General features: G+C 45.9%; 2 protein-coding genes across 2 annotated transcripts; one reads left to right on the top strand and one right to left on the bottom strand.

The window, feature by feature from the left end:
* Nucleotides 1-96: 96 nt before the first annotated feature.
* On the bottom strand, nt 97-13,291 carry LOC129820151 (lens fiber membrane intrinsic protein-like). The gene is made up of 5 exons (XM_055877084.1): nt 13,061-13,291; nt 1,951-2,165; nt 1,293-1,442; nt 949-1,083; nt 97-640 (listed from the first exon to the last, which is right to left on the bottom strand). Exons 2-5 carry the CDS (start codon nt 2,123-2,125, stop codon nt 576-578), a joined length of 525 nt encoding a protein of 174 aa, XP_055733059.1. The 5' UTR covers nt 2,126-2,165; nt 13,061-13,291; the 3' UTR covers nt 97-575.
* Nucleotides 13,292-15,004: 1,713 nt separating this feature from the next.
* LOC129820150 (ubiquilin-4-like) lies at nt 15,005-26,975 on the top strand. The gene is made up of 11 exons (XM_055877082.1): nt 15,005-15,181; nt 16,422-16,573; nt 18,394-18,548; nt 18,683-18,945; nt 19,288-19,446; nt 19,741-19,957; nt 20,275-20,414; nt 22,238-22,321; nt 22,492-22,607; nt 24,523-24,736; nt 25,264-26,975. Exons 1-11 carry the CDS (start codon nt 15,038-15,040, stop codon nt 25,414-25,416), a joined length of 1,797 nt encoding a protein of 598 aa, XP_055733057.1. The 5' UTR covers nt 15,005-15,037; the 3' UTR covers nt 25,417-26,975.
* Nucleotides 26,976-27,156: the final 181 nt, after the last annotated feature.

Genomic DNA, 27,156 nt, shown 5'->3' with positions numbered 1-27,156 from the left:
AACTAAAACCTCTTCTCAGAAAGGGATGGAAAATAAGGAAAATAAGCCATTGAAAGGTGGTCCTTGCATTAAGGATCAACTTAGAGACAACAAACATTTAGAGAGGAACTTTATTGAAAATGAGAAATTGTAAAGTCAGCATCGCTGCCCATATTCCTTATCAAAACTACAACACATTTGCATGTACAAAAAGCCTGTTATCATCTTGCATATATGTTTTTGAAAAAGGCACTACGGAGATATCATAACACTTGCAGTGTCAGCCATTTTGAAACATATTCTCCTGTTAACTGCACATAGATAATGAAATGAGTCATATTGACTTTATAAATAAATGCATTATCATTCTCGTAAATGTTCCTTTCATGTGAATGGCAGAAAGCTGTTGTATATTTTTTTTAATCAAACCTTTATTTATCCAGGAAATCCATTGGAAACATCAGGGAATGGAGGCCCAAGCAGTCGCAAAGGCTTTCTGTCATATGTTGGCCTCTCTGGATAAACATGGTCATTCATTCAGTGTTAAATGGTCCTCTTTTTAAAAACAGTTTGTGTATCTTGCTGTGTCTTTCTCTCTAGCGTGTAGGGCCGCCTCCTCTCCTACATTCATGCATTCTGTAGGCACACATGTAAAATATCCCTGGAAGACACAGAGCACATACAGGTTAATGGACAATGGACATTGCATCAAAATCCAGCTGTAGACATACCCTCCCTTCAGCCACTACCCTTCAATCAGGTCTGATGGATCCAGATAGGTGTCAGCAATATGATGTAGCCAGGCTCCCCTAACCCATTGGAAGGCTATGGAAAAACCATCACCATATTGCTTTTAACAATCTGGTCTCTTCAGATCTGCTAACACTGGGAGACAAGGGGCTTGGGGGTTGATTGTTTTTGGACTGGGTTGGTTGAGTACTGTGATTGATCCTGTGTGTCAGTTCTTACCTGCAAAGAAGGTCATGAGCAGTGCCACCCAGCCCAATATGTAAGACCAAGAGAAACGCCAGTCACCGAAGCGCTTGCCCAGGAAGTTCACTGTCACACCCGTGTAGATGGCCATCGCCAGCAGAACAAATAAACCTGGGAGAAGGAAGGGGGATATAAGAGGTGAAAATACTGCACAAAACTAGCGTGTGTGTGTGTGTGTGTGTGTGTGTGTGTGTGTGTGTGTGTGTGTGTGTGTGTGTGTGTGTGTGTGTGTGTGTGTGTGTGTGTGTGTGTGTGTGTGTGTGTGTGTGTGTGTGTGTGTGTGTGTGTGTGTGTGTGTGTGTGTGTGATATGAGACTCACTGGAGATGAAAAACATGATCCCTGCAGCGAAGGAGCGGTTGAACCTCTCGAAGGCGGAGAAGTGGGCGAAGGAGAGGATGCCCGCAATGATGCCCGCGAAGCACGACATCCCTGACAGGATCATAAAGGCACGGGTGGCATTCCAGTACGCTAGAGGGCAACAGTGAAAGAGGTGTGCAGGGTGACATAACAGAGGCCTTTGTCAAATGCATCCCTTCTTCCAGCCAAGAGTGAAAATGAATGGTATTGTAGTGTCATGCCCAGACACTAGGTGGTACCCTTTTGTAACATTTCTCCTCATGTTCAAGTCAACATTTTAACATTTATAGTAATTTAGCACATTCTCTTATCCAGAGCAACTAGGTTTAAGTGCCTTGCTCATGGGCACATCAACAGATTTTTCACCTAGTGGCTCAGGGATTTTAACCAGCAACCTTTCGATTACTGGCCCGACATTCTCAGCAACAGGTCTCTATCGTGAAGTAAAGCAACCATTTATTATGTTTCTGCCAGTGAATGGATGCACTTAGACCTTCCGTTCCATCAGACCAAGTCAGACTGTTAACATAGCTCATTTAAATCAGGTGGCCATTGCTATCCCTCTGTATATAATCTATATCCTTCCATCCCCTGACCCCTCCATGGTGTGTGGTCTTACCGATGCTGTCCGTCTGCATGTAACATTTGCCTGACATGCAGTACCTCCACAGGCCCTGGTGGGCGAAGCTGCCTGACAGGCGGTACTGCATCCAGTAGTCTGTTGCCATTGAAACCACCAGCAGGATGTTCCCCACCATGGCACAGAATAGGCCCCCACCCATGAAGCTATGCATCCTGAGAGATGCTGCTGTGGCCGCTGCGTGGTACCTGATACTGCACGGGACAAGGAGGGATAAACACACCTGAATTATATGAGGTATTACATGACAGACACTCAGTTTGCAATGGTCACCTCATAGGTCCTGATATTGGGGAGGGGATGTGGAAGTTAGACACACCTGTACTGATACTGGGGAGGAGGATGAGGGAGTTAGACACACCTGTACTGATACTGGGGATGGGATGAGGGAGTTAGACACACCTGTACTGATACTGGGGAGGAGGATGAGGGAGTTAGACACACCTGTACTGATACTGGGGAGGAGGATGAGGGAGTTAGACACACCTGTACTGATACTGGGGAGGAGGATGAGGGAGTTAGACACACCTGTACTGATACTGGGGAGGAGGATGAGGGAGTTAGACACACCTGTACTGATACTGGGGAGGAGGATGAGGGAGTTAGACACACCTGTACTGATACTGGGGAGGGGATGAGGGAGTTAGACACACCTGTACTGATACTGGGGAGGAGGATGAGGGAGTTAGACACACCTGTACTGATACTGGGGAGGGGATGAGGGAGTTAGACACACCTGTACTGATACTGGGGATGTGATGAGGGAGTTAGACACACCTGTACTGATACTGGGGATGTGATGAGGGAGTTAGACACACCTGTACTGATACTGGGGAGGGGATGAGGGAGTTAGACACACCTGTACTGATACTGGGGATGGGATGAGGGAGTTAGACACACCTGTACTGATACTGGGGAGGAGGATGAGGGAGTTAGACACACCTGTACTGATACTGGGGAGGAGGATGAGGGACTTAGACACACCTGTACTGATACTGGGGAGGAGGATGAGGGAGTTAGACACACCTGTACTGATACTGGGGAGGAGGATGAGGGAGTTAGACACACCTGTACTGATACTGGGGATGTGATGAGGGAGTTAGACACACCTGTACTGATACTGGGGATGTGATGAGGGAGTTAGACACACCTGTACTGATACTGGGGAGGGGATGAGGGAGTTAGACACACCTGTACTGATACTGGGGAGGGGATGAGGGAGATAGACACACCTGTACTGATACTGGGGATGGGATGAGGGAGTTAGACACACCTGTACTGATACTGGGGAGGAGGATGAGGGAGTTAGACACACCTGTACTGATACTGGGGAGGAGGATGAGGGAGTTAGACACACCTGTACTGATACTGGGGAGGAGGATGAGGGAGTTAGACACACCTGTACTGATACTGGGGAGGAGGATGAGGGAGTTAGACACACCTGTACTGATACTGGGGAGGAGGATGAGGGAGTTAGACACACCTGTACTGATACTGGGGAGGGGATGAGGGAGTTAGACACACCTGTACTGATACTGGGGAGGAGGATGAGGGAGTTAGACACACCTGTACTGATACTGGGGAGGGGATGAGGGAGTTAGACACACCTGTACTGATACTGGGGATGTGATGAGGGAGTTAGACACACCTGTACTGATACTGGGGATGTGATGAGGGAGTTAGACACACCTGTACTGATACTGGGGAGGAGGATGAGGGAGTTAGACACACCTGTACTGATACTGGGGAGGAGGATGAGGGACTTAGACACACCTGTACTGATACTGGGGAGGGGATGAGGGAGTTAGACACACCTGTACTGATACTGGGGAGGGGATGAGGGACTTAGACACACCTGTACTGATACTGGGGAGGGGATGAGGGAGTTAGACACACCTGTACTGATACTGGGGAGGAGGATGAGGGACTTAGACACACCTGTACTGATACTGGGGATGTGATGAGGGACTTAGACACACCTGTACTGATACTGGGGAGGGGATGAGGGAGTTAGACACACCTGTACTGATACTGGGGAGGGGATGAGGGAGTTAGACACACCTGTACTGATACTGGGGAGGGGATGAGGGAGTTAGACACACCTGTACTGATACTGGGGATGTGAAGAGGGAGTTAGACACACCTGTACTGATACTGGGGAGGGGATGAGGGAGTTAGACACACCTGTACTGATACTGGGGATGGGATGAGGGAGTTAGAAACCTGTATCTGTATGATATGATCTTTATAGCACGCACTCATTATTCCATGCTATGGTGCAGACTTCAATAGAAACATGAATAAGTTTAGTACTTGACATCGGGGATACGTGTGACATGGTGAGAGTGGACAACAAATCGAAAAGACAAAGTACAAATCGCTGAGTATCAATGATCTCAAATCACGTACAGTACCAGTCAAAAGTTTGGGCACACCTACTCATTGCAGGGTTTTTCTTTATTTTTACTACTTTCTACATTGTAGAATAGTAGTGAATACATCAAAACTATGAAATAACACATATGGAATCATGTAGTAACCAAAAAAGTGTTAAACTAATCAAAATATATTTTAGATTTTTCAAAGTAGCCACCCTTGTCCTGATGACAGCTTTGCACACTCTTGGCATTCTCTCAACCAGCTTCACCTGGAATGCTTTTTCCAACAGTCTTGAAGGAGTTCCACATATGCTGAGTACTTGTTGGCTGCTTTTCATTCACTCTGAGGTCCAACTCATTCCAAACCATCTCAGTTGGGTTGAGGTCTTGTGATTGTGGAGGTCAGATCATCTGATGCAGCACTCCATCACTCTCCTTCTTGGTCAAATAGCCCTTACACCGCGTGGAGGTGAGTTGTGTCATTGTGCTGTTGAAAACAAATGATAGTCCCACTAAGCACCAACCAGATTGGATGGCGTATCGCTGCAGAATGCTGTGGTAGCCATGCTGGTTAAGTGTGCTTTGAATTCTAAATAAATCACCAGCAAGGGACCCCCACACCATCACACTTCCTTCTCCATGCTTCACGGTGGGAACCACACATGTGGAGATCCTCCGTTCACCTACTCTGTGTCTCATAAAGTAACAGGGCGGTTGGAAACAAAGATCTCAAATTTTAACTCATCAGACCAAAAGAACAGATTTCCACGGGTCTAATGTCCATTGCTCGTGTTTCTTGGCCCAAGCAAGTCTCTTCTTCTTATTGGTGTCCTTTAAGAAGGGTTTCTTTGCAGAAATTTGAACATGAAGGCCTGATTCACGCAGTCTCCTCTGAACAGTTGATGTTGAGATGTGTCTGTTACTTGAACTCTGTGAAGCATTTATTTAGGCTGCAATTTCTAAGGTTGGTAACTCTAATTAACTTATCCTCTGCAGCAGAGGTAACTCTGGATCTTCCTTTCCTCTGTCGGTCCTCATGAGAGCCAGTTTCATCATAGCGCTTGATGGTTTTTGCGACTGCACTTGAAGAAACTTTAAAAGTTCTTGAAATGTTCTGTATTGACTGACCTTCATGTCTTAAAGTAATGATGTACTATCATTTTTTATTTGCTTATTTGAGCTGTTCTTGCCATAATATGGACTTGGTATTTTACCAAATAGGGCTATCTTCTGTGTACCACCCCTACCTTGTCACAACACAACTGATAAGAAGGAAAGAAATTCCACACATTTACTTTTAACAAGGCAACCTGTTAATTGAAATGCATTCCAGGTGACTACCTCATGAAACTAGTTGAGAGAAAGCCAAAGCTGTCATCAAGGCAAAGAGTGGCTACTTTGAAGAATCTCAAATATAACATATATGTTGATTTGTTTCACACTTTTTTGGTTACTACATGATTCCATATGTGTTATTTCATAGTTTTGATGTCTCCACTACTATTCTACAATGTACAAAATAGTAAAAAATTAAGAAAAACCCTTGAATGAGTAGGTGTGTCCAAACTTTTGACTGGTACTGTATATTACAGAGCTTATATTCAGTATCAGTTGTGCTCGCTCATTATAACTACTTTATATGATGCTATGGCAAACACAATAAGTCAGAAATATTACTTAATTTGAGCAATTTGCATTTTGTATGTACAGTTGAACTCGGAAGTTGACATACACCTTAACCAAATACATTTAAACTCAGTTTTTCACAATTCCTGACATTTAATCTCAGTAAAAATTCCATGTCTTAGGTCAGTTAGGATCACCACTTATTTTAAGAATGTGAAATGTCAGAATAATAGTAGAGAGAATTATTTATTTCAGATTTGATTTCTTTCATCACATTCCCAGTGGGTCAGACGTTTACATACACTCAATTAGTATTTGGTAGCATTGCCTTTAAAATGTTTAACTTGGCTCAAACATTTCGGGTAGCCTTCCACAAGCTTCCCACAATAAATTGGGTGAATTTTGGCCCATTCCTCCTGACAGAGCTGATGTAACTGAGTCAGGTTTGTAGGCCTCCTTGCTTGAACACACTTTTTCAGTTCTGCCCACAAATTTTCGATACGATTGAGGTCAGGGCTTTGTGATGGCCACTCCAGTACCTTGCCTTTTTTGTTCTTAATCTCATGCTCGTCATAAAGGTTGGACCAAGGTGCAGCGTGGTAGGCGTATATTTTCTTTATTAAATGAACACCGAACAAAAACAACAAAATACCAAACGAAACGTGAAGCTACCGGTGTGTACACAGGCAACTATCTGTAGACAAGAACCCACAAAAACACAAAGGGGAAATGGCTGCCTAAATATGATCCCCAATCAGAGACAACGATAAACAGCTGTCTCTGATTGGGAAGCATACCAAGCCAACATAAACCATTAACCACCTAGATGACCCACCCTAGTCACTATCACGCCCCACCAACATAGAATAAACAGCTCTCTATGGTCAGGGCGTGACAATACCCTCCCCCCCAAAGGTGCGGACTCCGACCGCAAAACCTGACTCAATAGGGGAGGGTCCGGGTGGCATCTACGACGAATAACACAGGACGTTGGGGGTGGCTCCGGTGCTGGGCGAAGTTCCCACTCCGCTCACAGATACTTCATCCTACATGGCAGCTCTGGTGCGGGGATCGTCGCCGGAAGCTCCGGACCGTGGGTCGTCGCTGGAGGCACCGTACCATGGATCGTTGCCGGAGGCTCCGGACCGTGGATCGTCGCCGGAGGAACCGGATCGTGGATCGTCGCCGGAGGAACCGGAAGGTAGATCGTCGCAGGAGGCTCTGGACTGAGAACCCCTGCTGAAGGCTCTGGACCGCCGCCCGTCGCTGGAGGTTCCGGACCGCCGCCCGTCACTGGAGGCTCCGGACCGCAGACCGTCGCTGGAGGCTCCGGACCGCAGACCGTCTCCGGAGGTTCCGGACCGTAGACCGCCTCCGGAGGTTCAGTACGGTGGACCGTCTCAGGAAATTCCAGACTGTGGCCCGTCGTTGGAGGTTCCGGACTGTGAAACGTCGCCGGAAGCTCTGGACTGGGAACTGTCGCCAGAAGCTCTGGACTGGGAACTGTCGCCAGAAGCTCTGGACTGGGAACTGTCGCCAGAAGCTCTGGACTGGGATCTGTCGCCGGGAGCTCTGGACTGGGAACTGTCGCCGGAAGCTCTGGACTGGGAACTGTCGCCGGAAGCTTTGGACTGGGAACTGTCGCCAGAAGCTCTGGACTGGGATCTGTCGCCGGGAGCTCTGGACTGGGAACTGTCGCCGGAAGCTTTGGACTGGGAACTGTCGCCGGAAGCTCTGGACTGGGAACTGTTGCCGGAAGCTCTGGACTGTGAAGACGCACTGGTGGAATCTTCTCTCACGCTCGTCATAAAGGTTGAACCAAGGTGCAGCGTGGTCGGCGTACATTTTCTTTATTAAATGAACACTGAACAAAAACAACAAAATACCAAACGAAACGTGAAGCTACTGGTGTACACACAGGCAACTATCTGTAGACAAGATCCCACAAAAACACAAAGGGGAAAATGGCTGCCTAAATATGATCCCCAATCAGAGACAACGATAAACAGCTGTCTCTGATTGGGAAGCATACCAGGCCAACATAAACCATTAATCACCTAGATGACCCACCCTAGTCACTATCACGCCCCAACCAACATAGAATAAACAACTCTCTATGGTCAGGGCGTGACACTTAACAATAGAGGGTGCTGTTTTCACTTTGTAAAAAGTTCGTTCCCAAATTAAACTGCCTAAACTGCCTGTCATCTGATGAAGTTGTTTCTTGGTTAGTGACTATTTATATCTTTATTTGGTCGAAATTGTGATAGCTACCTATGCAGGAAAAAAATGGTGGGAAAAAAAAGTTGTGTCTTTTGCCATCGTGGTTAGCTAATAGAAATACATATTGTGTCTTCCCTGTAAAACATTTAAAAAATCAGAAATGATGGCTGGATTCACAAGATGTGTATCTTTCATCTGGTGTCTTGGACTTGTGATTTAATGATATTTAGATGCTAGTATTTACTTGTGACGCTATGCTAGGCTATGCTAGTCAGCTTTTTTACTGATGGGGGTGCTCCCGGATCCGGGATTGTGACCAAGTAGAATTAAGCTATTTTGTCACAACTTTGGAAGTACGCTTGGGGTCATTGTTCGTTTGGAAGACCCATTTGCGACCAAGCTTTAACTCCCTGACTGATGTCTTGAGATGGTGCTTCAATATATCCACATAATTTTCCTGCCTCATGATGAAATCTATTTTGTGAAGTGCACCAGTCCCTCGTGCAGCAAAGCACCCCCACAACATGATGCTGCCACCCCCGTGCGTCACGGTTGGGATGGTGTTCTTCGGCTTGCAAGCTTCCCCATTTTTCCTCCAAAAATAACGATGGTCATTATGTCCAAACAGTTCTATTTTTGTTTCATCTGACCAGAGGACATTTCTCCAAAAAGTATGATCTTTGTCCCAATGTGCAGTTGCAAACCGTAGTCTGGCTTTTTTATGGTGGTTTTGGAGCAGTTGTAACGGTGGTCCTCCTCCTCTTCAACCGAAAAGGAGGAGTAGTGATGGAACCAAGGCGCAGCGGGTTGTGAACACATAATTTATTAAAAGAAAAGACGAAAAAACACGAACTTCACTATAACTAACAAAACAACAAGCGAAGTAGACAGACCTGGACGATGAACTTACATTAAACACGAAGAACGCACGAACAGGGAAAAATAGACTACACAAAATGACGATGTACAAAAACAAACCGAACAGTCCCGTATGGTGCGACAAACACTGACACAGGAGACAACCACCCACAACGAACACTGTGAAACAACCTACCTAAATATGACTCTCAATTAGAGGAACGCCAAACACCTGCCTTTAATTGAGAGCCATACCAGGCAACCCTTAAACCAACATAGAAACAGAAAACATAGAATGCCCACCCAAACTCACGTCCTGACCAACTAACACATACAACAAACTAACAGAAATAGGTCAGGAACGTGACATAACCCCCCCCATAAGGTGCGAACTCCGGGCGCACCAGCACAAAGTCTAGGGGAGGGTCTGGGTGGGCATCTGACCACGGTGGTGGCTCAGGCTCAGGGCGAGGTCCCCACCCCACCATAGTCAATCCCAGCTTACATCTCCCCCTACAAATGACCACCCTCATATTACACCCACTAAATCTTTTGGGTAACATCGACACAAGGGGCAGCACCGGGATAGAGGGATAGCTCAGGACAGAGGGATAGCTCAGGATAGAGAGGTAGCTCAGGATAGAGAGGTAGCTCAGGATAGAGAGGTAGCTCAGGATAGAGGGGCAACTCCGGACTGAAAGGCAGCTCCGGACAGAGAGACAGCTCTGGACTGAGGGGCAGTTCTGGATAAATAGCCGCTCTGGGCTGAGGGACAGCTCATGACTGGCTGACGACTCTGGACGCTCATGGCTGGCTGACGGCTCTGGACACTCATGGCTGGCTGACGGCTCTGGACGCTCATGGCTGGCTGACGGCTCTGGCAGATCCTGTCTGGTTGGCGGCTCTGGCAGATCCTGTCTGGTTGGCGGCTCTGGCAGATCCTGTCTGGTTGGCGGCTCTGGCAGATCCTGTCTGGTTGGCGGCTCTGGCAGATCCTGTCTGGTTGGCGGCTCTGGCAGATCCTGTCTGGTTGGCGGCTCTGGCAGATCCTGTCTGGTTGGCGGCTCTGGCAGATCCTGACTGACGAATGGCTCTAGCGGCTCCTGACTGACTAACGGCTCTGACGGCTCGGGACAGACGGGCGGCTCTAATGGCTCGGGACAGACGGATGGCTCAGACGGCGCTGGGGAGACGGATGGCTCAGACGGCGCTGGGGAGACGGATGGCTCAGACGGCGCTGGGGAGACGGATGGCTCAGATGGCGCTGCGGAGACGGATGGCTCAGACTGATCCTGTCTGGCGGAAGGCTTTGGCTGCTCCTTTCTGGCGGAAGCCTCTGTAGGCTCATGGCAGACGGGCAGTTCATGCGGCGCTTGACAGACGGACAGTTCAGGCGCCGTTGGGCAGACGGCAGACTCTGGCCGGCTGATACGCACTGTAGGCCTGGTGCGTGGTGCCGGAACTGGAGGCACCGGACTGGAGACACGCACTTCAAGCCTAGTGCGGGGAGCAGGGACAGGGCACACTGGATTCTTAAAGCGTACTATATGCCTGGTGCGTGGTACCGGCACTGGTGGCACCGGACTGAGTGCACGCACCTCAGGACGAGTACGGGGAGAAGGAACAGTGTGTACAGGGCTCCGGAGACGCACAGGTGGCTTAGTGCGTGGTGCCGGAACTGGAGGCACCGGACTGGAGACACGCACCATAGAGAGAGTGCGTGGAGGAGGAACAGGGCTCTGAAAACGCACTGGAAGCCTGGTGCGTGGTGTAGGCACTGGTGGTACTGGGCTGGGGCGGGGAGGTAGCGCCGGAAATACCGGACCGTGCAGGCATATTGGCTCCCTTGAACACCGAGCCTGCCCAACCCTACCTGGCTGAATGCTCCCCATCTCCCGACCAGTGCGGGGAGGTGGAATAACCCGCACCGGGCTATGTAGGCGAACCGGGGACACCATGCGTAAGGCTGGTGCCATGTAAGCCGGCTCAAGGAGACGTACTGGTGGCCAGATATGTAGGGCCGGCTTCATGACATTTGGCTCAATGCCCAATCTAGCCCTACCAGTGCGGGGAGGTGGAATAACCCGCACTGGGCTATGCACACGTACAGGAGACACCGTGCGCTCCACTGCGTAACACTGCGTCTGCCCGTACTCCCGCTCTCCACGGTTAGCCTGGGAAGTGGGCGCAGGTCTCCTACCTGCCCTTGGCCCACTACCTCTTAGCCACCCCCAATAAATGTTTGGGTGGTACTCACGGGCTTTTCGGGCTTCCGTGCTAGACTCGTCCCCTCGTAACGCCGGTTCCCTTCTCCGATTGCCTCTGCTCTCCTCAGTGCCTCCAGCTGTTCCCATGGGAGGCGATCCCTTCCAGCCAGGATCTCCTCCCATGTGTAGCAACCTTTCCCGTCCAAAACATCGTCCCAAGTCCATTCCTCCTTCTTGCGCTGTCCCTTACTCCAATTACACCGCTGCTTGATTCTGGATTGGTGGGTGGTTCTGTAACGGTGATCCTCCTCCTCTTCAACCGAAAAGGAGGAGTAGTTATGGAACCAAGGCGCAGCGGGTTGTGTTGACATAATTTATTTACAGAAAGCGAAAAACACGAACTTGACTATAAACTAACAAAACAACAAAACGGAGTAAACAAACCTGGACATGCAAACTCACATACAACGCAGAACTCACAAACAGGTAAAATAAGACTACACAAAATGACGATGTACAAAAACAAACCGAACAGTCCCGTATGGCGCGACAAACACTGACACAGGAGACAACCACCCACAACGAACACTGTGAAACAACCTACCTAAATATGACTCTCAATTAGAGGAACGCCAAACACCTGCCTCTAATTAAGAGCCATACCAGGCAACCCTTAAACCAACGTAGAAACAGAAAACATAGAATGCCCACCCAAACTCACGTCCTGACCAACTAACACATACAACAAACTAACAGAAATAGGTCAGGAACGTGACAGCAGTGGCTTCTTCCTTGCTGAGCGGCCTTTCAGGTTATGTTGATATTGGCCTCGTTTTACTGTGGATATAGATACTTTTGTACCTGTTTCCTCCAGCATCTTCACAAGGTCTTTTGCTCTTTTCGCACCAAAGTACATTCATCTCTAGGAGACAGAACGCGTCTCCTTCCTGAGCGGTATGACGGCTTAGTGGTCCCATGGTGTTTATACTTGCGTACTATTGTTTGAACAGATGGACGTGGTACCTTCAGGCATTTGGAAATTGCTCCCAAGGATGAACCAGACTTGTGGAGGTCTACAATTTTTTTCTGAGGTCTTGGCTGATTTATTTTTATTTTCCCACGATGTCAAGCAAAGAAGCACTGAGTTTGAAGGTAGGCCTTGAAATACATCCACAGGTACACCTCCAATTGACTCAAATTATGTCAATTAGCCTATCAGAAGCTTCTAAAGCCATTACATAATTTTCTGGAATTTTCCAAGCTGTTTAAAGGCACAGTTAACTTAGTGTATGTAAACTTCTGACCCACTGGAATTGTGATACAGTGAATTATAAGTGAAATAATCTGTCTGTAAACAAATGTTGGAAAATTACTTGTGTCATGCACAAAGTAGATGTCCTAAACGACTTGCCAAAACTATAGTTTGTTAACAAGAAATTTGTGGAGTGGTTGAAAAACAAGTTTTAATGACTCCAACCTAAGTGTATGTAAACTTCCGACTTCAACTGTAGCTGTGTCTTAAAATGAGACCTGTTAACATATATGAGCATGTGCTCCATATATAATAAACAAACATTGTCATGGAATGGACATTAACAACTAGCAGCGTTAAACATCATCTCTTTTGCCAAGCACTTAATTAATTGCATTTGATCAATGCTTATTCAATCACTAGTTCACCATTGTCTTTACTTTTTAGACTTCAGTTCACCATTAAGTTGAGTAACTTATTATTTTGCACAACTATACATTTTTATCAAGGGAACATTATATAGATATATTTAGGATGCCCCTTACCTTGTTTCTTTAGTAAAAGTACTCTCTTAACCGTCTGCCTTTCTGGGGAGAACGGGAGAGAGGGATAGAGGGAAAGAGAGAGAGAAGGAGAGATGTTGCAAGCCGAGGAGGAGAGATAGGAGAATAAAAGAGAACTCCACTGGGCTGAATTCCAAAAAGTTATCCCCTCTGTTTTTTCTGTTGATGGAAGCAGAATCCTTAAACAATCGGTCCCTATGTAACGGATGTACTATCGTGTGGGGCACGAGATCACGTGACCCCCTTTGTCCTTTCAGTGTGGGCAGCTGGGATGGGGTCAGGGGGTTAGGGTAGGGGCTTTGGCTGGGGGGCTCCATATTCTTTATGTTTGTTTGTATTTGGTATGTTCTAGAATTGTGGGTGTAAATAGGTATGAAGTACTGCTGGAGTCAATGTAACATGCTGAAGCCAACATTTTTCTTTCAATGGATCTGGGGCTGTGGCGGCATGGAAGGACATTTAGACACACATAGAGGGCGAGATGGCCCCCCTGTCTCACTGGTTGTCCTCTCTCTAATATACAGAATACATATGTAATCTGTAGCTCACCTGCATCCTCATGATACTGTTTTTAAAATACACCGTTAGTTGAGCAATGTGATCGTAGTTTTCCATGACACAGTATTTATATAGTGTATACACACTTCAATACACTCACTTAAACCACACACAGGCAAACACACACACACACACACACACACACACACACACACACACACACACACACACACACGCACACACACACACACACACTGACATTCTTAAGACAGCTACAAACAGTTCTGTGAGGCCTGAGCAAGGGATAGGTCATCTTCGAATGACAGAAATGTCATACCGTTCATCAAAACCCACCACCATCGTGGCATTTAACAGAATCAATTGATCAAAACATAGCAATTAGAACTGCCATTTCATTTCACACAATCTTCCAATCAGTGTTAGCATATATTCACGGGACAAATGGCCAGAGGATGCAGACGCCACAGATGCAGATAAGGACGTGTTTCTGTCTGCTTCATTATGCAAGGAGGTGGGTGGGTGGGGATAACCTTATAGAGATAAAAGGTGATGGTTGACAATTTCAGGACCTGTGAAACTGAGGCTGTGCATATGGAGACTAAGATCTAAATCAGTGCTATCTGCTTTTCATTTGTCTTTCTTGTGTTTTTGTGCAAACCCGTTCACAAGAATTCTGTCCGTGTACTTTTCCCTCCATGTAGTTCATTGCATATTTAATAATGAAAATACCTACCAAAAGGAGAACAGGGATGTGGTTAATTTCTGTGCATGTTAAAAAAAGTAAAATAAGTAGCATATCTGGATGTTATTTACAGTAGATATATCTGTCAACAGTCATACACATGATGTATAATCCTGCCATGTGATTCTGGCCCGCGATGGCAATAATATACTCTAATGTGGCCCCCCATGGAAAATAATTTCCCAATCCTGGACTAGTCCGAACGAGGAAACGTTGAAATTTCCGAATGGCTTATTCATTGAACCCGGCTTTTGTATAACAACAACCAGTTAACAAGTCAGAAATGTCAGTTTCCTAGTGCCGACTAGCACGTGAACGTGGCACTAGAGCGCTATTTATAACTGGTCAGACATGTCCAAATCAACTAGCACGTCAGCTAACGTTTTTTTTAGCCCATAGGTTTTGTAGTAATGTTCGAGTCACTCAAATAGCACGACTACACATTAGACATGGCAACATTTATAGAAAATTAGCTTTACAAGTGTGTAGAATTGTAGGAAATAAGCTTTAAACCTGCTAATTGTTCTCTCAGGGTGTGAACAGTGTGTAATGAACAGTGCTTGTGCCCAAAGAAATAGACATGACGCGGGCCTTCAATAGATCATTGATATGAGTCAACTTTTCTGGATAGGAAGTAATTACTTATATTGACCCGGAAGTGGACGCCAAATCTGAACGATTCCATCGGAGGAGTAAAGATGGCGGACAACGGCGGCGCAGATCCTGTTAATAACAACAATGATACAACTGTTGGTTTGGAGGGAACTATTATTAAGGTCACAGTCAAAACCCCAAAAGACAAGGAGGAAATCGCCATCTCGGAAGATGCCTCTGTCACTCAGGTTCGTTCATTTTGTGAATCAGTAATAGCTGGCTAGCGAGCGGCAACTTGCTGCTACGCTACATCATCATGCCCCTGCCCACTTGCCTTGCCTGTGTGTGTAAGCATGTTGCGAGCTAGCTAGCGAGCTAACATGTCAGAATCTGAAAGTTTAGCGATATTTAAAGCTAGTTATTGACTTGACACGCTATTCACAAGAGTTGTTCTATAGCTAGCTAGCTAATACGGATCACTACTATTACTCGCTCCGTATTGATAACAGTTTAACAGTGTATGTTCCCAAGTTAGCAAACTTAGCTAACCGGCTTGCTAGTAAGGAATTCCCTGAATACACAGTCAGAAAAATGTGTCGCGTGACTTCTGTATGTTAGTCATGGCAACAAAAACATTTAATCAGCTTATATGTAAGTAGCTAACATTAGTTAGGTGTATTGCTAACTAGCTAACGTTGGGCTAATTTTGTTGCCTAAGTGCTAACCAGTATGCTAGCTAGTTTCTTAATCGTAGCTGTTTCTCCAGGACATTTGTGCTTCCTAGGTAGGTAGTCTAGAAACAGTATTCTTCTTCAGAATATAACAGCACCTCATTGTTCTGAATGTCAGTTACTGGACTGTAGATTGTTGTTCATGTGAATCTCCTCTCCCAATGAATGATACACCTGCCCATATTTCACTTTAAGTAGTTTTGTTATGAATCTGTCAGCAAATGCCACTTTTCTTCCTGTCACTTCAGTCCTGGTTGATACCCTGAACAGCTAAATAGCCTAAAGCTTATTTTACTCCTGTTTAATATGCCTCTCATATGTGTAGTATTTTTGTAGCTAGTTGTAGACTGGGGCCAGATGTTGAATCACAATGTTGTCTTGTATTCAGAGGAATGTCTATGCTTGCTGTTTCACAGTTGGATTCAGTTCTTTTGATTTTAAGCTTCTCCCATTGTGAAAAACAAAACACCAAGAATGAGGTGGTATTCGTAATCAGGTAGTAGGATTCCTATAATAGGTTAAGCAATGAGGATTTACCCAGAAACAAGGCTTTAGAATTGAAATCCGCTTATTGAACTAATTGTTTCTTTACTCGATTTCTCCCTTTTCTTCCACCTCTTTCTCTTGCTGTCTATCCATATCTTTCTGTCTCTCTCTCATTTTAAGGGACTTTATTGACATGGGAAACATATGTTTACATTACCAAAGCAAGTGAAATGTATAATAAATTAACAAACAATGACCTCTCTCTCTCCAGTTTAAAGAGGAGATCTCACGGAGGTTCAAAGCCAAGCAGGATCAGTTGGTTCTGATCTTTGCAGGGAAGATACTGAAAGACGGGGACTCTCTCAACCAGCACGGCATCAAGGATGGCCTGACAGTCCATCTGGTCATAAAGACAGCACACAAGTAAGATGGTGCAACTTCTCAAAGGAGAATGAACATTGTGTGTTTCAGTAGGATATGTCAGTGTTTGGCAGGAATAGGAATTGCTTGATAGCATTTTGGATAAGTGATTACAGTACCAGTCAAAAGTTTGGACACCTACTCATTCAAGGGTTTTTCTTTATTTTTACTTTTTTCTACATTGTATAATAATAGTTAAGACATCAAACATATGAAATAACACACATGTAATCTTGTAGAAACCAAAGAAGTGTTAAACAAATCAAAATATATTTTATATCTGAGATTCTTCAGATAGCCACCCTTTGCCTTGATGACCGCTTTGTACGCTCTTGGCATTCACTCAACCAGCTTCACCTGGAATGCTTTTCCAACAGTCTTGAAGGAATTCCCACATATGCTGAGCACTTGTTGGCTGCTTTTCCTTCCCTCTGCGGTCCAGCTCATCCCAAAACATTGCAATTGGGTTGAGGTCGTGTGATTGTGGAGGCCAGGACATCTGATGCAGCACTCCATCACTCTCCTTCTTGGTCAAATAGCCCTTACACAGCCTGGAGGTGTGTTGGGTCATTGTCCTGTTGAAAACAAATGATAGTCCTGCTAAGCGCAAACCAGATGGAATGGTGTATCACTGCAGAATGCTCTGGTAGCCATGCTGGTTAAGTGCCTTGAATTCTAAATAAATCAGACAGTGTCACCAGCAAAGCACCCCCACACAATCACACCTCCTCTATGCTTCACGGTGGGAACCACACAGACTCTGCGTCTCACAAAGACAAGGAGGTTGGAACCAAAGATCTCAAATTTGGACTCATCAGACCAAAGGACAGTCTAATGTCTATTGCTCGTTTTTCTTGGCCCATGCAAGTCTTCTTATTGGTGTCCTTTAGTAGTGGTTTCTTTACAGCAATTCAACCATGAAGGTCTGATTCACGCAGTCTCATCTAAACAAGTCTCCTTTTCAAACAAGATGTTGAGATGTGTCTGTTACTAGAACTCTGTGAAGCATTTATTTAGGCTGCAATTTCTAAGGTTTGTAACTCTAATGAACTTATCCTCTGCAGCAGAGGTAACTCTGGGTCTTCCTTTCCTGTGGCGGTCCTCATGAAAGTCAGATTCATCATAGCGCTTGATGGTTTTTGCAACTGCACTTGAAGAAACTTTAAAAGTTCTTGAAATGTTCTGTATTGACTGACCTTCATGTCTTAAAGTAATTATGGACTGTCGCACAGCTGTTAATTGAAATGCATTCCAGGTGACAACCTCATAAAGCTGGTTGAGAGAATGCCAAGAGTGTGCAAAGCTGTCATCACGGCAAAGGGTGGCTGCTTTTTTGGTTACTACGTCATTCCATATATGTTATTTCATAGTGTTGATGGCTTCGCTATTATTGTACAATGTAGAAAATACTTTTAAAAAATTAAGAAAACCCCTTTAGTCGTGTCCAAACTTTTGACTAATACTGTATGTAGTGGAGTTTAGATTGACTCAGGCCATATATGCTTACTTACTCACTCCACAGCTTGAAGTGTCTCCACTTGCGCAATTGGTTAGTACGTATTCAAGCGGCCGGTCATGTGGGTTTTCAAACAAGAGTATCACTTGTTGGAGCAGTGGTACAAACAGGGACAGCGAGGGAAGCTATACGGTTATAAGCACAGTGAAGCCATTTACATATACAATATATGGGCTGAATCCATGTGTGTGTGTGAGCTGATGCGTTTGCACAACTGGCCTGCATGTATTTCAATGGAAGGTTTGTAGGCAGATACCAAGTTGATGTCAATATGTAAACATAACTGATCAATGCGTTGTCCCTCCAGGGCAGGAGATGGCGCTAGTTCCTCTTCCTCCTTCACCACACAGGTGGGCAGCAGTAGTGGCAACTCCTCTGGCTCCAGTTCTGCAGCCCACCCTTCTACTGTAGGGTCCACTCGAGGCCCTGCCTCAGCACCCCCACAGACCCCCAACATACTGAGTGAGTCTACTAGGCTAAATACACACACACTTATCTATCCACCCCCTCACACACACCCAACACTTTATACAGAAAGACAACCATCATCATTATCATCACCGCTTCCTGACCATACCCCTCTCCCTCCCTCCTAGCTGGGTTCAGTGGCTTGTCCAGCCTGAGCAGCATGGGCATGGGCTCCGCTAACTTCATGGAGCTGCAGCAGCAGATGCAGAGCCAGCTGATGTCTAACCCGGAGATGCTGTCCCAGATCATGGAGAACCCCCTGGTGCAGAACATGATGTCCAACCCAGACCTGATGAGGCAGATGATCGTGGCCAACCCCCAGATGCAGCAGCTGATGGAGCGCAACCCCGAGATCTCCCACATGCTCAACAACCCAGAGCTTATGAGACAGGTAAGGAGGTTTGGCCAGAGTGTACTGTGTCACAGACAGCTTGGGATTGGCTGGGGTGTGCACAGAAGTTGGCCTTGGTTAGTAAGGTGTATGTAGCTGGTGCTGTTTTTGCTATCATTATTTTTGAACTGTGGGAAGTCTACTGCTTTGAGTGGCTGATCTTTGTTTAGCTGCATTCTAAGTCCTATAAAGAAATAGTCTTAGAGGTGGTTTCTCGAACGCAGATGAAACACCCTAGCCTTCTTGAGTACCTATACCCCAGAAACCTGTCTAGCTATCAATATTGTCCTCTTTCATAACATCACAAATCCTGTCAACCCCTTCCTGTTCCCTTCTCCTCAGACCATGGAGCTGGCCAGGAACCCTGCCATGATGCAGGAAATGATGCGTAACCAGGACCGGGCGCTTAGCAACCTGGAGAGCATCCCCGGAGGCTACAATGCCCTGCGCAGGATGTACACAGACATCCAGGAACCTATGTTCAGCGCAGCACGGGACCAGGTACCCATTATGGCACTAACTGAAGTTATTCCTCTTGGTCTCGCTAGTTCCCATCGTTTTTTTTAGTTAGATGGAGAGTATAAGGGGAATCCTAACTTCCACTTGTGGTGAAATGTTCATCAATTGACATCATTGCTGACGAAGTACAAATTCGGCTTAAGTGGAAGTAAGGATTCACTCATTATGGAGCTTTTTTAGCCTCAGAAACTAACTCTCAGCTATCCCATGGAGAGTGCTGAACAGAAACCGGTGTTAAACAGGTTGTTAATGACTTATCTCTCTCCTCTCTCCCAGTTTGGAAACAACCCTTTCTCAGCCCTGGGGGGCAACTCTGACGGGGGGGTGCAGCCGTCGAGGACAGAGAACCGGGAGCCCCTGCCCAACCCCTGGGGTTCAACTAACCCCTCTGAGGGTGGAGGGGGCACTGACACCACAGGCTCCTCTACCACTGGCAGCACCACCCCCAATGTGTCCAACCCTCTGGGCGTCAACTCTGCCAGTCTGGGTAACGGTACGAGAATACATAGACAGACTTTGCTTAAGAGAATACCATTCAAGAGATACTGCAGCTTCCCATACTGCAATATCACGTGGATGTGAATTCCTAAATACATACATATAAATGAGTGATACCCATACATATATCAAGCGGGGGATGCATACGCACACACCTACACCCAAAGCATGCATACGCACACACCTACACCCACACACCATCAACCTCCCTCCCTCTGTGTGTGTGTCTGTGTGTGTCTGTGTGTGTCTGTGTGTGTCTGTGTGTGTGTGTGTGTGTGTGTGTGTGTGTGTGTGTGTGTGTGTGTGTCCCAGGCATGTTCAGCAGTCCGGGCATGCAGAGTCTGATGCAGCAGATCTCGGAGAACCCCCAGCTGATGCAGAACATGCTGTCTGCTCCCTACATGCGCAGTATCATGCAGTCTCTGGCCCAGAACCCTGACATGGCCTCCCAGGTCTGTAGCAGCAGAGTAGTGGGCCCTGGGGATTAGCATGGATCAGGAAGTCATTGATGTGTCTCAAATGGCACCCTATTTCCTTTATGGTGCTCTACAGTGCCCTTGTCAAAAGTAGTGCATTATAAAGTGAATAGGGTGCCATTTAGGATGAGACCAATCTGAACGCAGGGGGATCTATAGGAACCAGTGGGAATGGGTTGTTTGTAATGAATTGTAATGAGAACAATAAAGCAGATCTGGGCCTGTATTCACAAAGCGTAGGAGTGATGATCTAGGATCAGTTTAGCCTTTTGGACCAGGGATGAGCAACGGGCATCCCACGGGCTCCCCCCCGAACTCAGTCAGGCTCTCAACTTACTGTTGAGCATTAGAATGGTAGAATACACAAGGTGCAATATTGACATTTGGTTGTGCATAAGCAGTTTTTCTCTTGTTATCTCAGTCACTGACAGTCACTCAAATACCAACGTCAGCTAAAACATTTTAGATTTGTAAATTAGTCAAGCCAGCTATCTAAACTTATATTCATAGTCAAATTACCGGCTGGGGGGCACCCCATTGAATGCAAAATGTGTCATAAAATTGCTACATCTTCTCTCCGCACCCGTGGCAAAATGTGTAGAATTGCAGTAAATGAAATCTAAAACTTCTAAATTTTTCTCTCCTGTCGAGGGGGGCAACGAAATGTAACTTAGGGCACTCAAAAGGCTAGTGCTGTATGTGTGGGTATGAATTTGGGCCACTGAGGCCCATCATGATGAGTTCAGATTTTGTGGCCCCCATTCACATCAAAGTTTCCAATCCCTGTTCAAGACCATAATGAATAAGATAACATGAACGGGGAGGGGCTGATCCTAAATCAGCAGCCCTGCTCAGAGCCAAGTAGTAGTCCTTGGCAGCTGTATGGAACAGATCCAGCTGGCAGTGCTTTACCACTAGGTGTCTAGAACAGATCCAGCTCGCAGTGCTTTACCACTAGGTGTCTAGAACAGATCCAGCTGGCAGTGCTTTACCACTAGGTGTCTAGAACAGATCCAGCTGGCAGTGCTTTACCACTAGGTGTCTAGAACAGATCCAGCTGGCAGTGCTTTACCACTAGGTGTCTAGAACAGATCCAGCTGGCAGTGCTTTACCACTAGGTGTCTAGAACAGATCCAGCTGGCAGTGCCTTACCACTAGGTGTCTAGAACAGATCCAGCTGGCAGTGCTTTACCACTAGGTGTCTAGAACAGATCCAGCTGGCAGTGCTTTACCACTAGGTGTCTAGAACAGATCCAGCTGGCAGTGCTTTACCACTAGGTGTCTAGAACAGATCCAGCTGGCAGTGCTTTACCACTAGGTGTCTAGAACAGATCCAGCTGGCAGTGCTTTACCACTAGGTGTCTAGAACAGATCCAGCTGGCAGTGCTTTACCACTAGGTGTCTAGAACAGATCCAGCTGGCAGTGCTTTACCACTAGGTGTATAGAACAGATCCAGCTGGCAGTGCTTTACCACAAGGTGTCTAGAATAGATCCAGCTCGCAGTGCTTTACCACTAGGTGTCTAGAACAGATCCAGCTGGCAGTGCTTTACCACTAGGTGTCTAGAACAGATCCAGCTGGCAGTGCCTTACCACTAGGTGTCTAGAACAGATCCAGCTGGCAGTGCTTTACCTCTAGTTATCTCCATGTAGATAGACAGATGTGAGGAAGAGGGTGAACACTGGGAAAGCAGCTGGTGAACGATAGGACCCTGACCTTCTGTTTCTCTCTCTCTCTCCTGTCTTTCTTTCTTTTGCCCCCCCGCTCTCTGTCTTTCTCACATTCTGTGTCTCCTCTAGGTGTTGATGAATAACCCTCTGTTGGCTGGAAACCCCCAGCTGCAGGAACAGTTCAGGAGCCAGCTGCCCGTCTTCCTGCAGCAGGTACACACACACACAGCTGTATTTTCTTCAAACTGAGAGAGAGTTGAACCTCTCCCAAGGACCTGATTGGATTGCTTGAGACTGGATGGACCCTAAACAGATGATTTGGGGATTGTTTTAGAATGTTAATTGATTCATTGTTAGTTTGATTGTCTGATGTTGTTGTTTAGATGCAGAACCCAGAGGCTCTTTCTGTGATGACCAACCCCCGTGCCATGCAGGCTCTCCTCCAGATACAACAGGGCCTACAGACACTGCAGACAGAGGCACCGGGACTCATGCCAAGGTGCACACTGACACGCATGCACACCAGTGTTCTCCACAAGTACAGAGAGTAGCCAGCCAGTCGCCCCCCCCCCCCCCGAGCCCAGCCAGTCGCTCCCAGCTCCTTTTTGCCCAAAGAGGTCTTCTGGTACATTCTAATGCCTTGACTCCATCTGAAATACACAGCTAAATGATTCAATAGTTCAATACCGCCCAGATTGGAAACATAAGTTGTGGTATTGTGTAGAAAGACATGACTTTTCAATTTAAATGACTGAAAATGAACGAATTCAGTGTGTTACTTGTTTTGGATATTGTCAAAGAGAGAACATCAAGCCTTTTTTAACTCTTGAGATTAAAGTCTTATTTACAGTTTTACTGCAAGATATGAATTGCCACAATGTTTGTTCCTTAAATAATGTATTAAAACAGAACTGAAGTAAGTAGCCCACATTATCTTGAAAAATTATTTCAAGGTTTAATTTTCCCCCATGTTTTCGCTCTCAAAATCAAACTTTTTTAAAATAGAGAAACAAGCAAAATTGGATGTTGTAAGTGCACAACAATGCTTAAACCACATCAGGAGACTACATTTGAGGTCTGGGGAAAAATCTGAGAAATTTAGATTTTTGGGTGTAATTACCCTTTAATTCCAGTTGGCACCTAGCATGAGGCTGTTAAGCTATGTCTTTGTAGCACACGTGATCGTAGAGTTTGCGAAACAAATACCCACTACATTGATGAAAATAATCATAATAGCATTCTGCCAGGTATGCACAGGCTACATTGTAGTTAAGATGTAATTGAGACTATTTTTGGGAAAGCCTTTCCATCTACCAGAAGACTGTTTATTAGCATCATGGCCCACGGCTACGCAGTGGTGGACCATGCACCGCACAAAACGGGGAGTTCTCGTTGCTTCTTCAGGAAAGTTGCAGGAAATATGAATCGCTGATCCATTGTGTTCGTGTCTTATGATAAACTTGGCCAAATTAATACATTTTTTTGATTCCCTACTGAAGGTCCAAAAAAATAATATTTTGTTGAATTCCGTTTTAATACCAGGATTCCGTTAGGGAAACCTCGGAAATCCTTTGGTTTACTTGTTCCGATGTGACACCATGGGCATATAACCATGCTGCCGCATTTATAAATGGCAAAGAGATATAGGAGATCGACTTTATTCAGTCAGTTCGACACCTTTCATAAACTAGTCAACACTTGCTGTTCAGTTGTCAACTATGCACCACGACTCCACTTGGCTGGCTACATGAAATAAAAGAAATGAATGTGTCAGAAAACAATAATTAGGCTAAGTCGTGGCTTTCGACTAATCATTACCACTTACATTACATGCCACGTGTGCAAGTTCACGAGCACGATGCACTCTCTCTCTCTCCCTCCATGTATATAAATTAGACAGCAACCAGAGATCTGCATATAATGACGACATGCTCATGTCTCCGCGCTAACAATTGGAGTCGTTCTGATGGCAGGCGACAAGCTTGGGTCCAAAATAAGCCCATAGAAACGCATTGGGCTTATTTTGGATGAATTTTGGCGGAAGTGAAACCTCTCCCTTTGCCTCTTCCTCTATGCTGTGTTCCCCTGTCATCTCTTTGTGACTGAACTGACAGGCACCTATCCTCTCAACAGATCGCTAGAAGATGCGTATTGTTCATTCTAGTGGGAGATGGCTCGACGAACTAGCAAATGTAAACTTTTAAATAAAAATATGAAGTGGAAAATGTAGCCAGTTGAAAATGAGTCTAACCGGTTGTTTGGCCGACAGCCAGCGCTTATGGAAAACAATGACACACACACACACACACACACACACACCCAACCACACGACCTGGAGAAAATGGGAAATACAGAGTTGTTTGAGTAGTAGATACTCTGTTACGCAATCTCCCCCTAACCCCTTGGTCTCCCAGTTTGGCACCAGGTGGACTGCCAGGAGGTCTCCCTGGAGGTCTACCAGGGGGACTACTGGGCGGATTACCAGGTGGAATACCCACAACTCCCCTGTCCACGGGAGGGGGTGTGGCTCCAGAGAACCCTGCCTCTTCGCCGAGTGCTGGGGAAAACCCAGCCCAGCAACTGATGATGCAGCAGATGCTCCAAATGTTCGCAGGAGGGAATTCCTCGGTACGTACCACACACACACACCTACCTGTATTCCCTGTTTTACTGTGATTGTACTGGTTGATTGATTCATTGATGGTTGGTTGACTGATTGATTGACTGCTGTTTTGGACCCTCTCTCTACCGCACCTGCTGTCTCTAACTCTGAATGATCGGCTTTGAAAAGCCAACTGACATTGACATTTACTCCTGCGGTGCTGACCTGTTGCACCCTCTGTGATTATTATTATCTGACCCTGTTGGTCATCTATGAACGTTTGAACATCTTGGCCATGTTCTGTTATAATCTCCACCCCGGCACAGCCAGAAGAGGACTGGCCACCACTCAGAGCCTGGTTCCTCTCTAGGTTTCTTTCTAGGTTCCTGCCTTTTTAGGGAGTTTTTCCTAGCCACCGTGCTTCTACATCTGCATTGCTTGCTGTTTGGGGTTTTAGGCTGGGTTTCTGTACAGCACTTTGTGACATCGGCTTATGTAAAAAGGGCTTTATAAATAGATTTGATTGAGAGATTTTTGACTGGTCCCCCTACAGAGCCAGACCCCGGAGGTGCAGTTCCAGCAGCAGCTGGAGCAGCTGGGTGCTATGGGCTTCATTAACAGAGAGGCCAACCTGCAGGCCCTGATCGCTACCGGAGGAGATGTCAACGCTGCCATCGAGAGACTGCTGGGCTCACAGCCCTCATAAAGACACACTCAGTCACATCGATACAGACACATGCATACATACTATCACCTCTGCAGCAAGGGGAACTCACACGCATATACATTGTCTACAGAGAACCAAGAGAGAAGAAATAAACCATCCAAAAAAGACACAGACGAAACCCGGTCAGGACATGTACCATTCTAAACATCCACCGCAGTCTCCTGTCAGATCATTCCCTAACCATGGCTCCCTTACCCTCTGGTTTTAGCCTCGTCCATAGAGCGCTGCTCAGCAGGACCAGACTGACCGGATCATTTCCTCAACAGAGGGGTGCCCGGTGAAGGGAGGGGGGTGAGCGAGAACGGCACAGATTTGCCTCCCTCCAAACCCTCTCCAAAACAGAATTTCTTTACTCTACCAGAATCACTAATCCCTCTTCCTCTTTAATAAAGCTGTGTTTATTCCGGGGGTAGACCACCCTGGTCCTGGAGAGCTGCAGGCACTTCATGTTTTTGATTTAACTGACCTGGATGACCAGGGGTGTTGAGTTTAGGCAGTCACTGAACTGATCAATTAGCTCAGTTGGTCAAGTGTGGTGCCTAGTTGGGGCAAAATCCTGCAGTACCTGAGGCACTCCAGGAACAGGGTTGCCTACCCCTGGTTTATTCAATGGGTTGGAGGGTTCGTAGTGCGGCAGGTAGAAATACATTGCATAAAGCTGTTTATGAAACTTCAGAACGCATTCCAGGGATTTGTTTCCTGTATTTGTTGCATTTCTAGCTGCAATGTGTTTGTAACCTTCCACCCTTTTGACTAAGCCCCTGGTTGCAGGGTAAGGTATATGAAGACCGGAGGAAGAGAATCACAAAACAGAACTTCCTCAATTTCACACGGATATCAGTTAAGCCTGCCCAAAACCCTTTCTATTTATTGCTAAAAGAACCCCCACACTTCCCTAAAATAATCCAAATAGTCATTCCAGATAGAGATTTCCTATCTCCACTCAGCTGTGAGTTGTTCCCTGAAGGTAGGATTGCTGTGCTTTTTTGTCTTCAACAAAACATTTAACACCAACCACTATCAAATGGATCGATTTGATCAAACCCTGGCTAGTCAAATCAAATGAGTCTGCCATTGGTGGTCTAGATTGACTTCACACACCGGCGTGTCACAAGATTGAGAACTGTCATGATAATGGTTATTAAAAAGACAGGAGTTCTGAGGAAGAACACAGACAAGACAGACAGATTTCCTTTTCATTTTAATCTGATTCATGATGTATTTTAATTTGATGTGTAAGTAGTACATATAGAATCTGTTTTGTCTCATTAAAATAAAAACAAATCTTCCTGGAAAATGTATGAATAAAATATAATGGGAAAAAAGCTTTCCATTTTTGGTATGGTGTGGCAATGAAGTTCTAGCTTTTTGCTTTTTCTGAGAATCTCAGCATTGTAGTTGTGGTAACCTTGGCAATGGCTTCTATAGCTGTGCTTTGTCTGTTGGCCTCAGCTTAAATCTATCACCCAATTCAACATGTTGGAACTAACCTTTAACAGTACTGTACTACAAAATAAAACAAAGTTGGTCAATAAGAACCCTCTAAGTGTGTCCGTCCTGACTTGTAGGAAAAATATAATTATACCAGTGTTGGGGTCTATTCCATTTCAATTCCAGGCAATTCATGAAGTATACTGAAATTCCAATGCTTTTCAATTAGGAAAATGTGGAAATGAAATGTACAATATTTACTGTCATTTTTTTATCGCCTCATATGGT

This window comes from Salvelinus fontinalis, chromosome 22 (assembly GCF_029448725.1).
Source record: "Salvelinus fontinalis isolate EN_2023a chromosome 22, ASM2944872v1, whole genome shotgun sequence".
Classification (NCBI taxonomy): Eukaryota; Metazoa; Chordata; class Actinopteri; order Salmoniformes; family Salmonidae; genus Salvelinus; species Salvelinus fontinalis.
The sequence above is the reverse complement of the archived record's forward strand: the minus strand, read 5'-3'. Positions and strand labels throughout refer to the sequence as shown.

Bases quoted from the DNA above. Each gene is read 5' to 3' on its own strand.
- LOC129820151 (XM_055877084.1), bottom strand. From the start codon at position 2,125: ATGCATAGCTTCATGGGTGGGGGCCTATTCTGTGCCATGGTGGGGAAC. The intron at 1,084-1,292 runs GTGAGTCTCATA...TCCTTCTCCCAG, and splicing joins GATCATGTTTTTCATCTCCA to GTTTATTTGTTCTGCTGGCG. The intron at 641-948 runs GTAAGAACTGAC...TGTGTCTTCCAG, and splicing joins GCTCATGACCTTCTTTGCAG to GGATATTTTACATGTGTGCC.
- LOC129820150 (XM_055877082.1), top strand. From the start codon at position 15,038: ATGGCGGACAACGGCGGCGCAGATCCTGTTAATAACAACAATGATACA. The intron at 15,182-16,421 runs GTTCGTTCATTT...CTCTCTCTCCAG, and splicing joins AAGATGCCTCTGTCACTCAG to TTTAAAGAGGAGATCTCACG. The intron at 19,447-19,740 runs GTACCCATTATG...CCTCTCTCCCAG, and splicing joins TCAGCGCAGCACGGGACCAG to TTTGGAAACAACCCTTTCTC.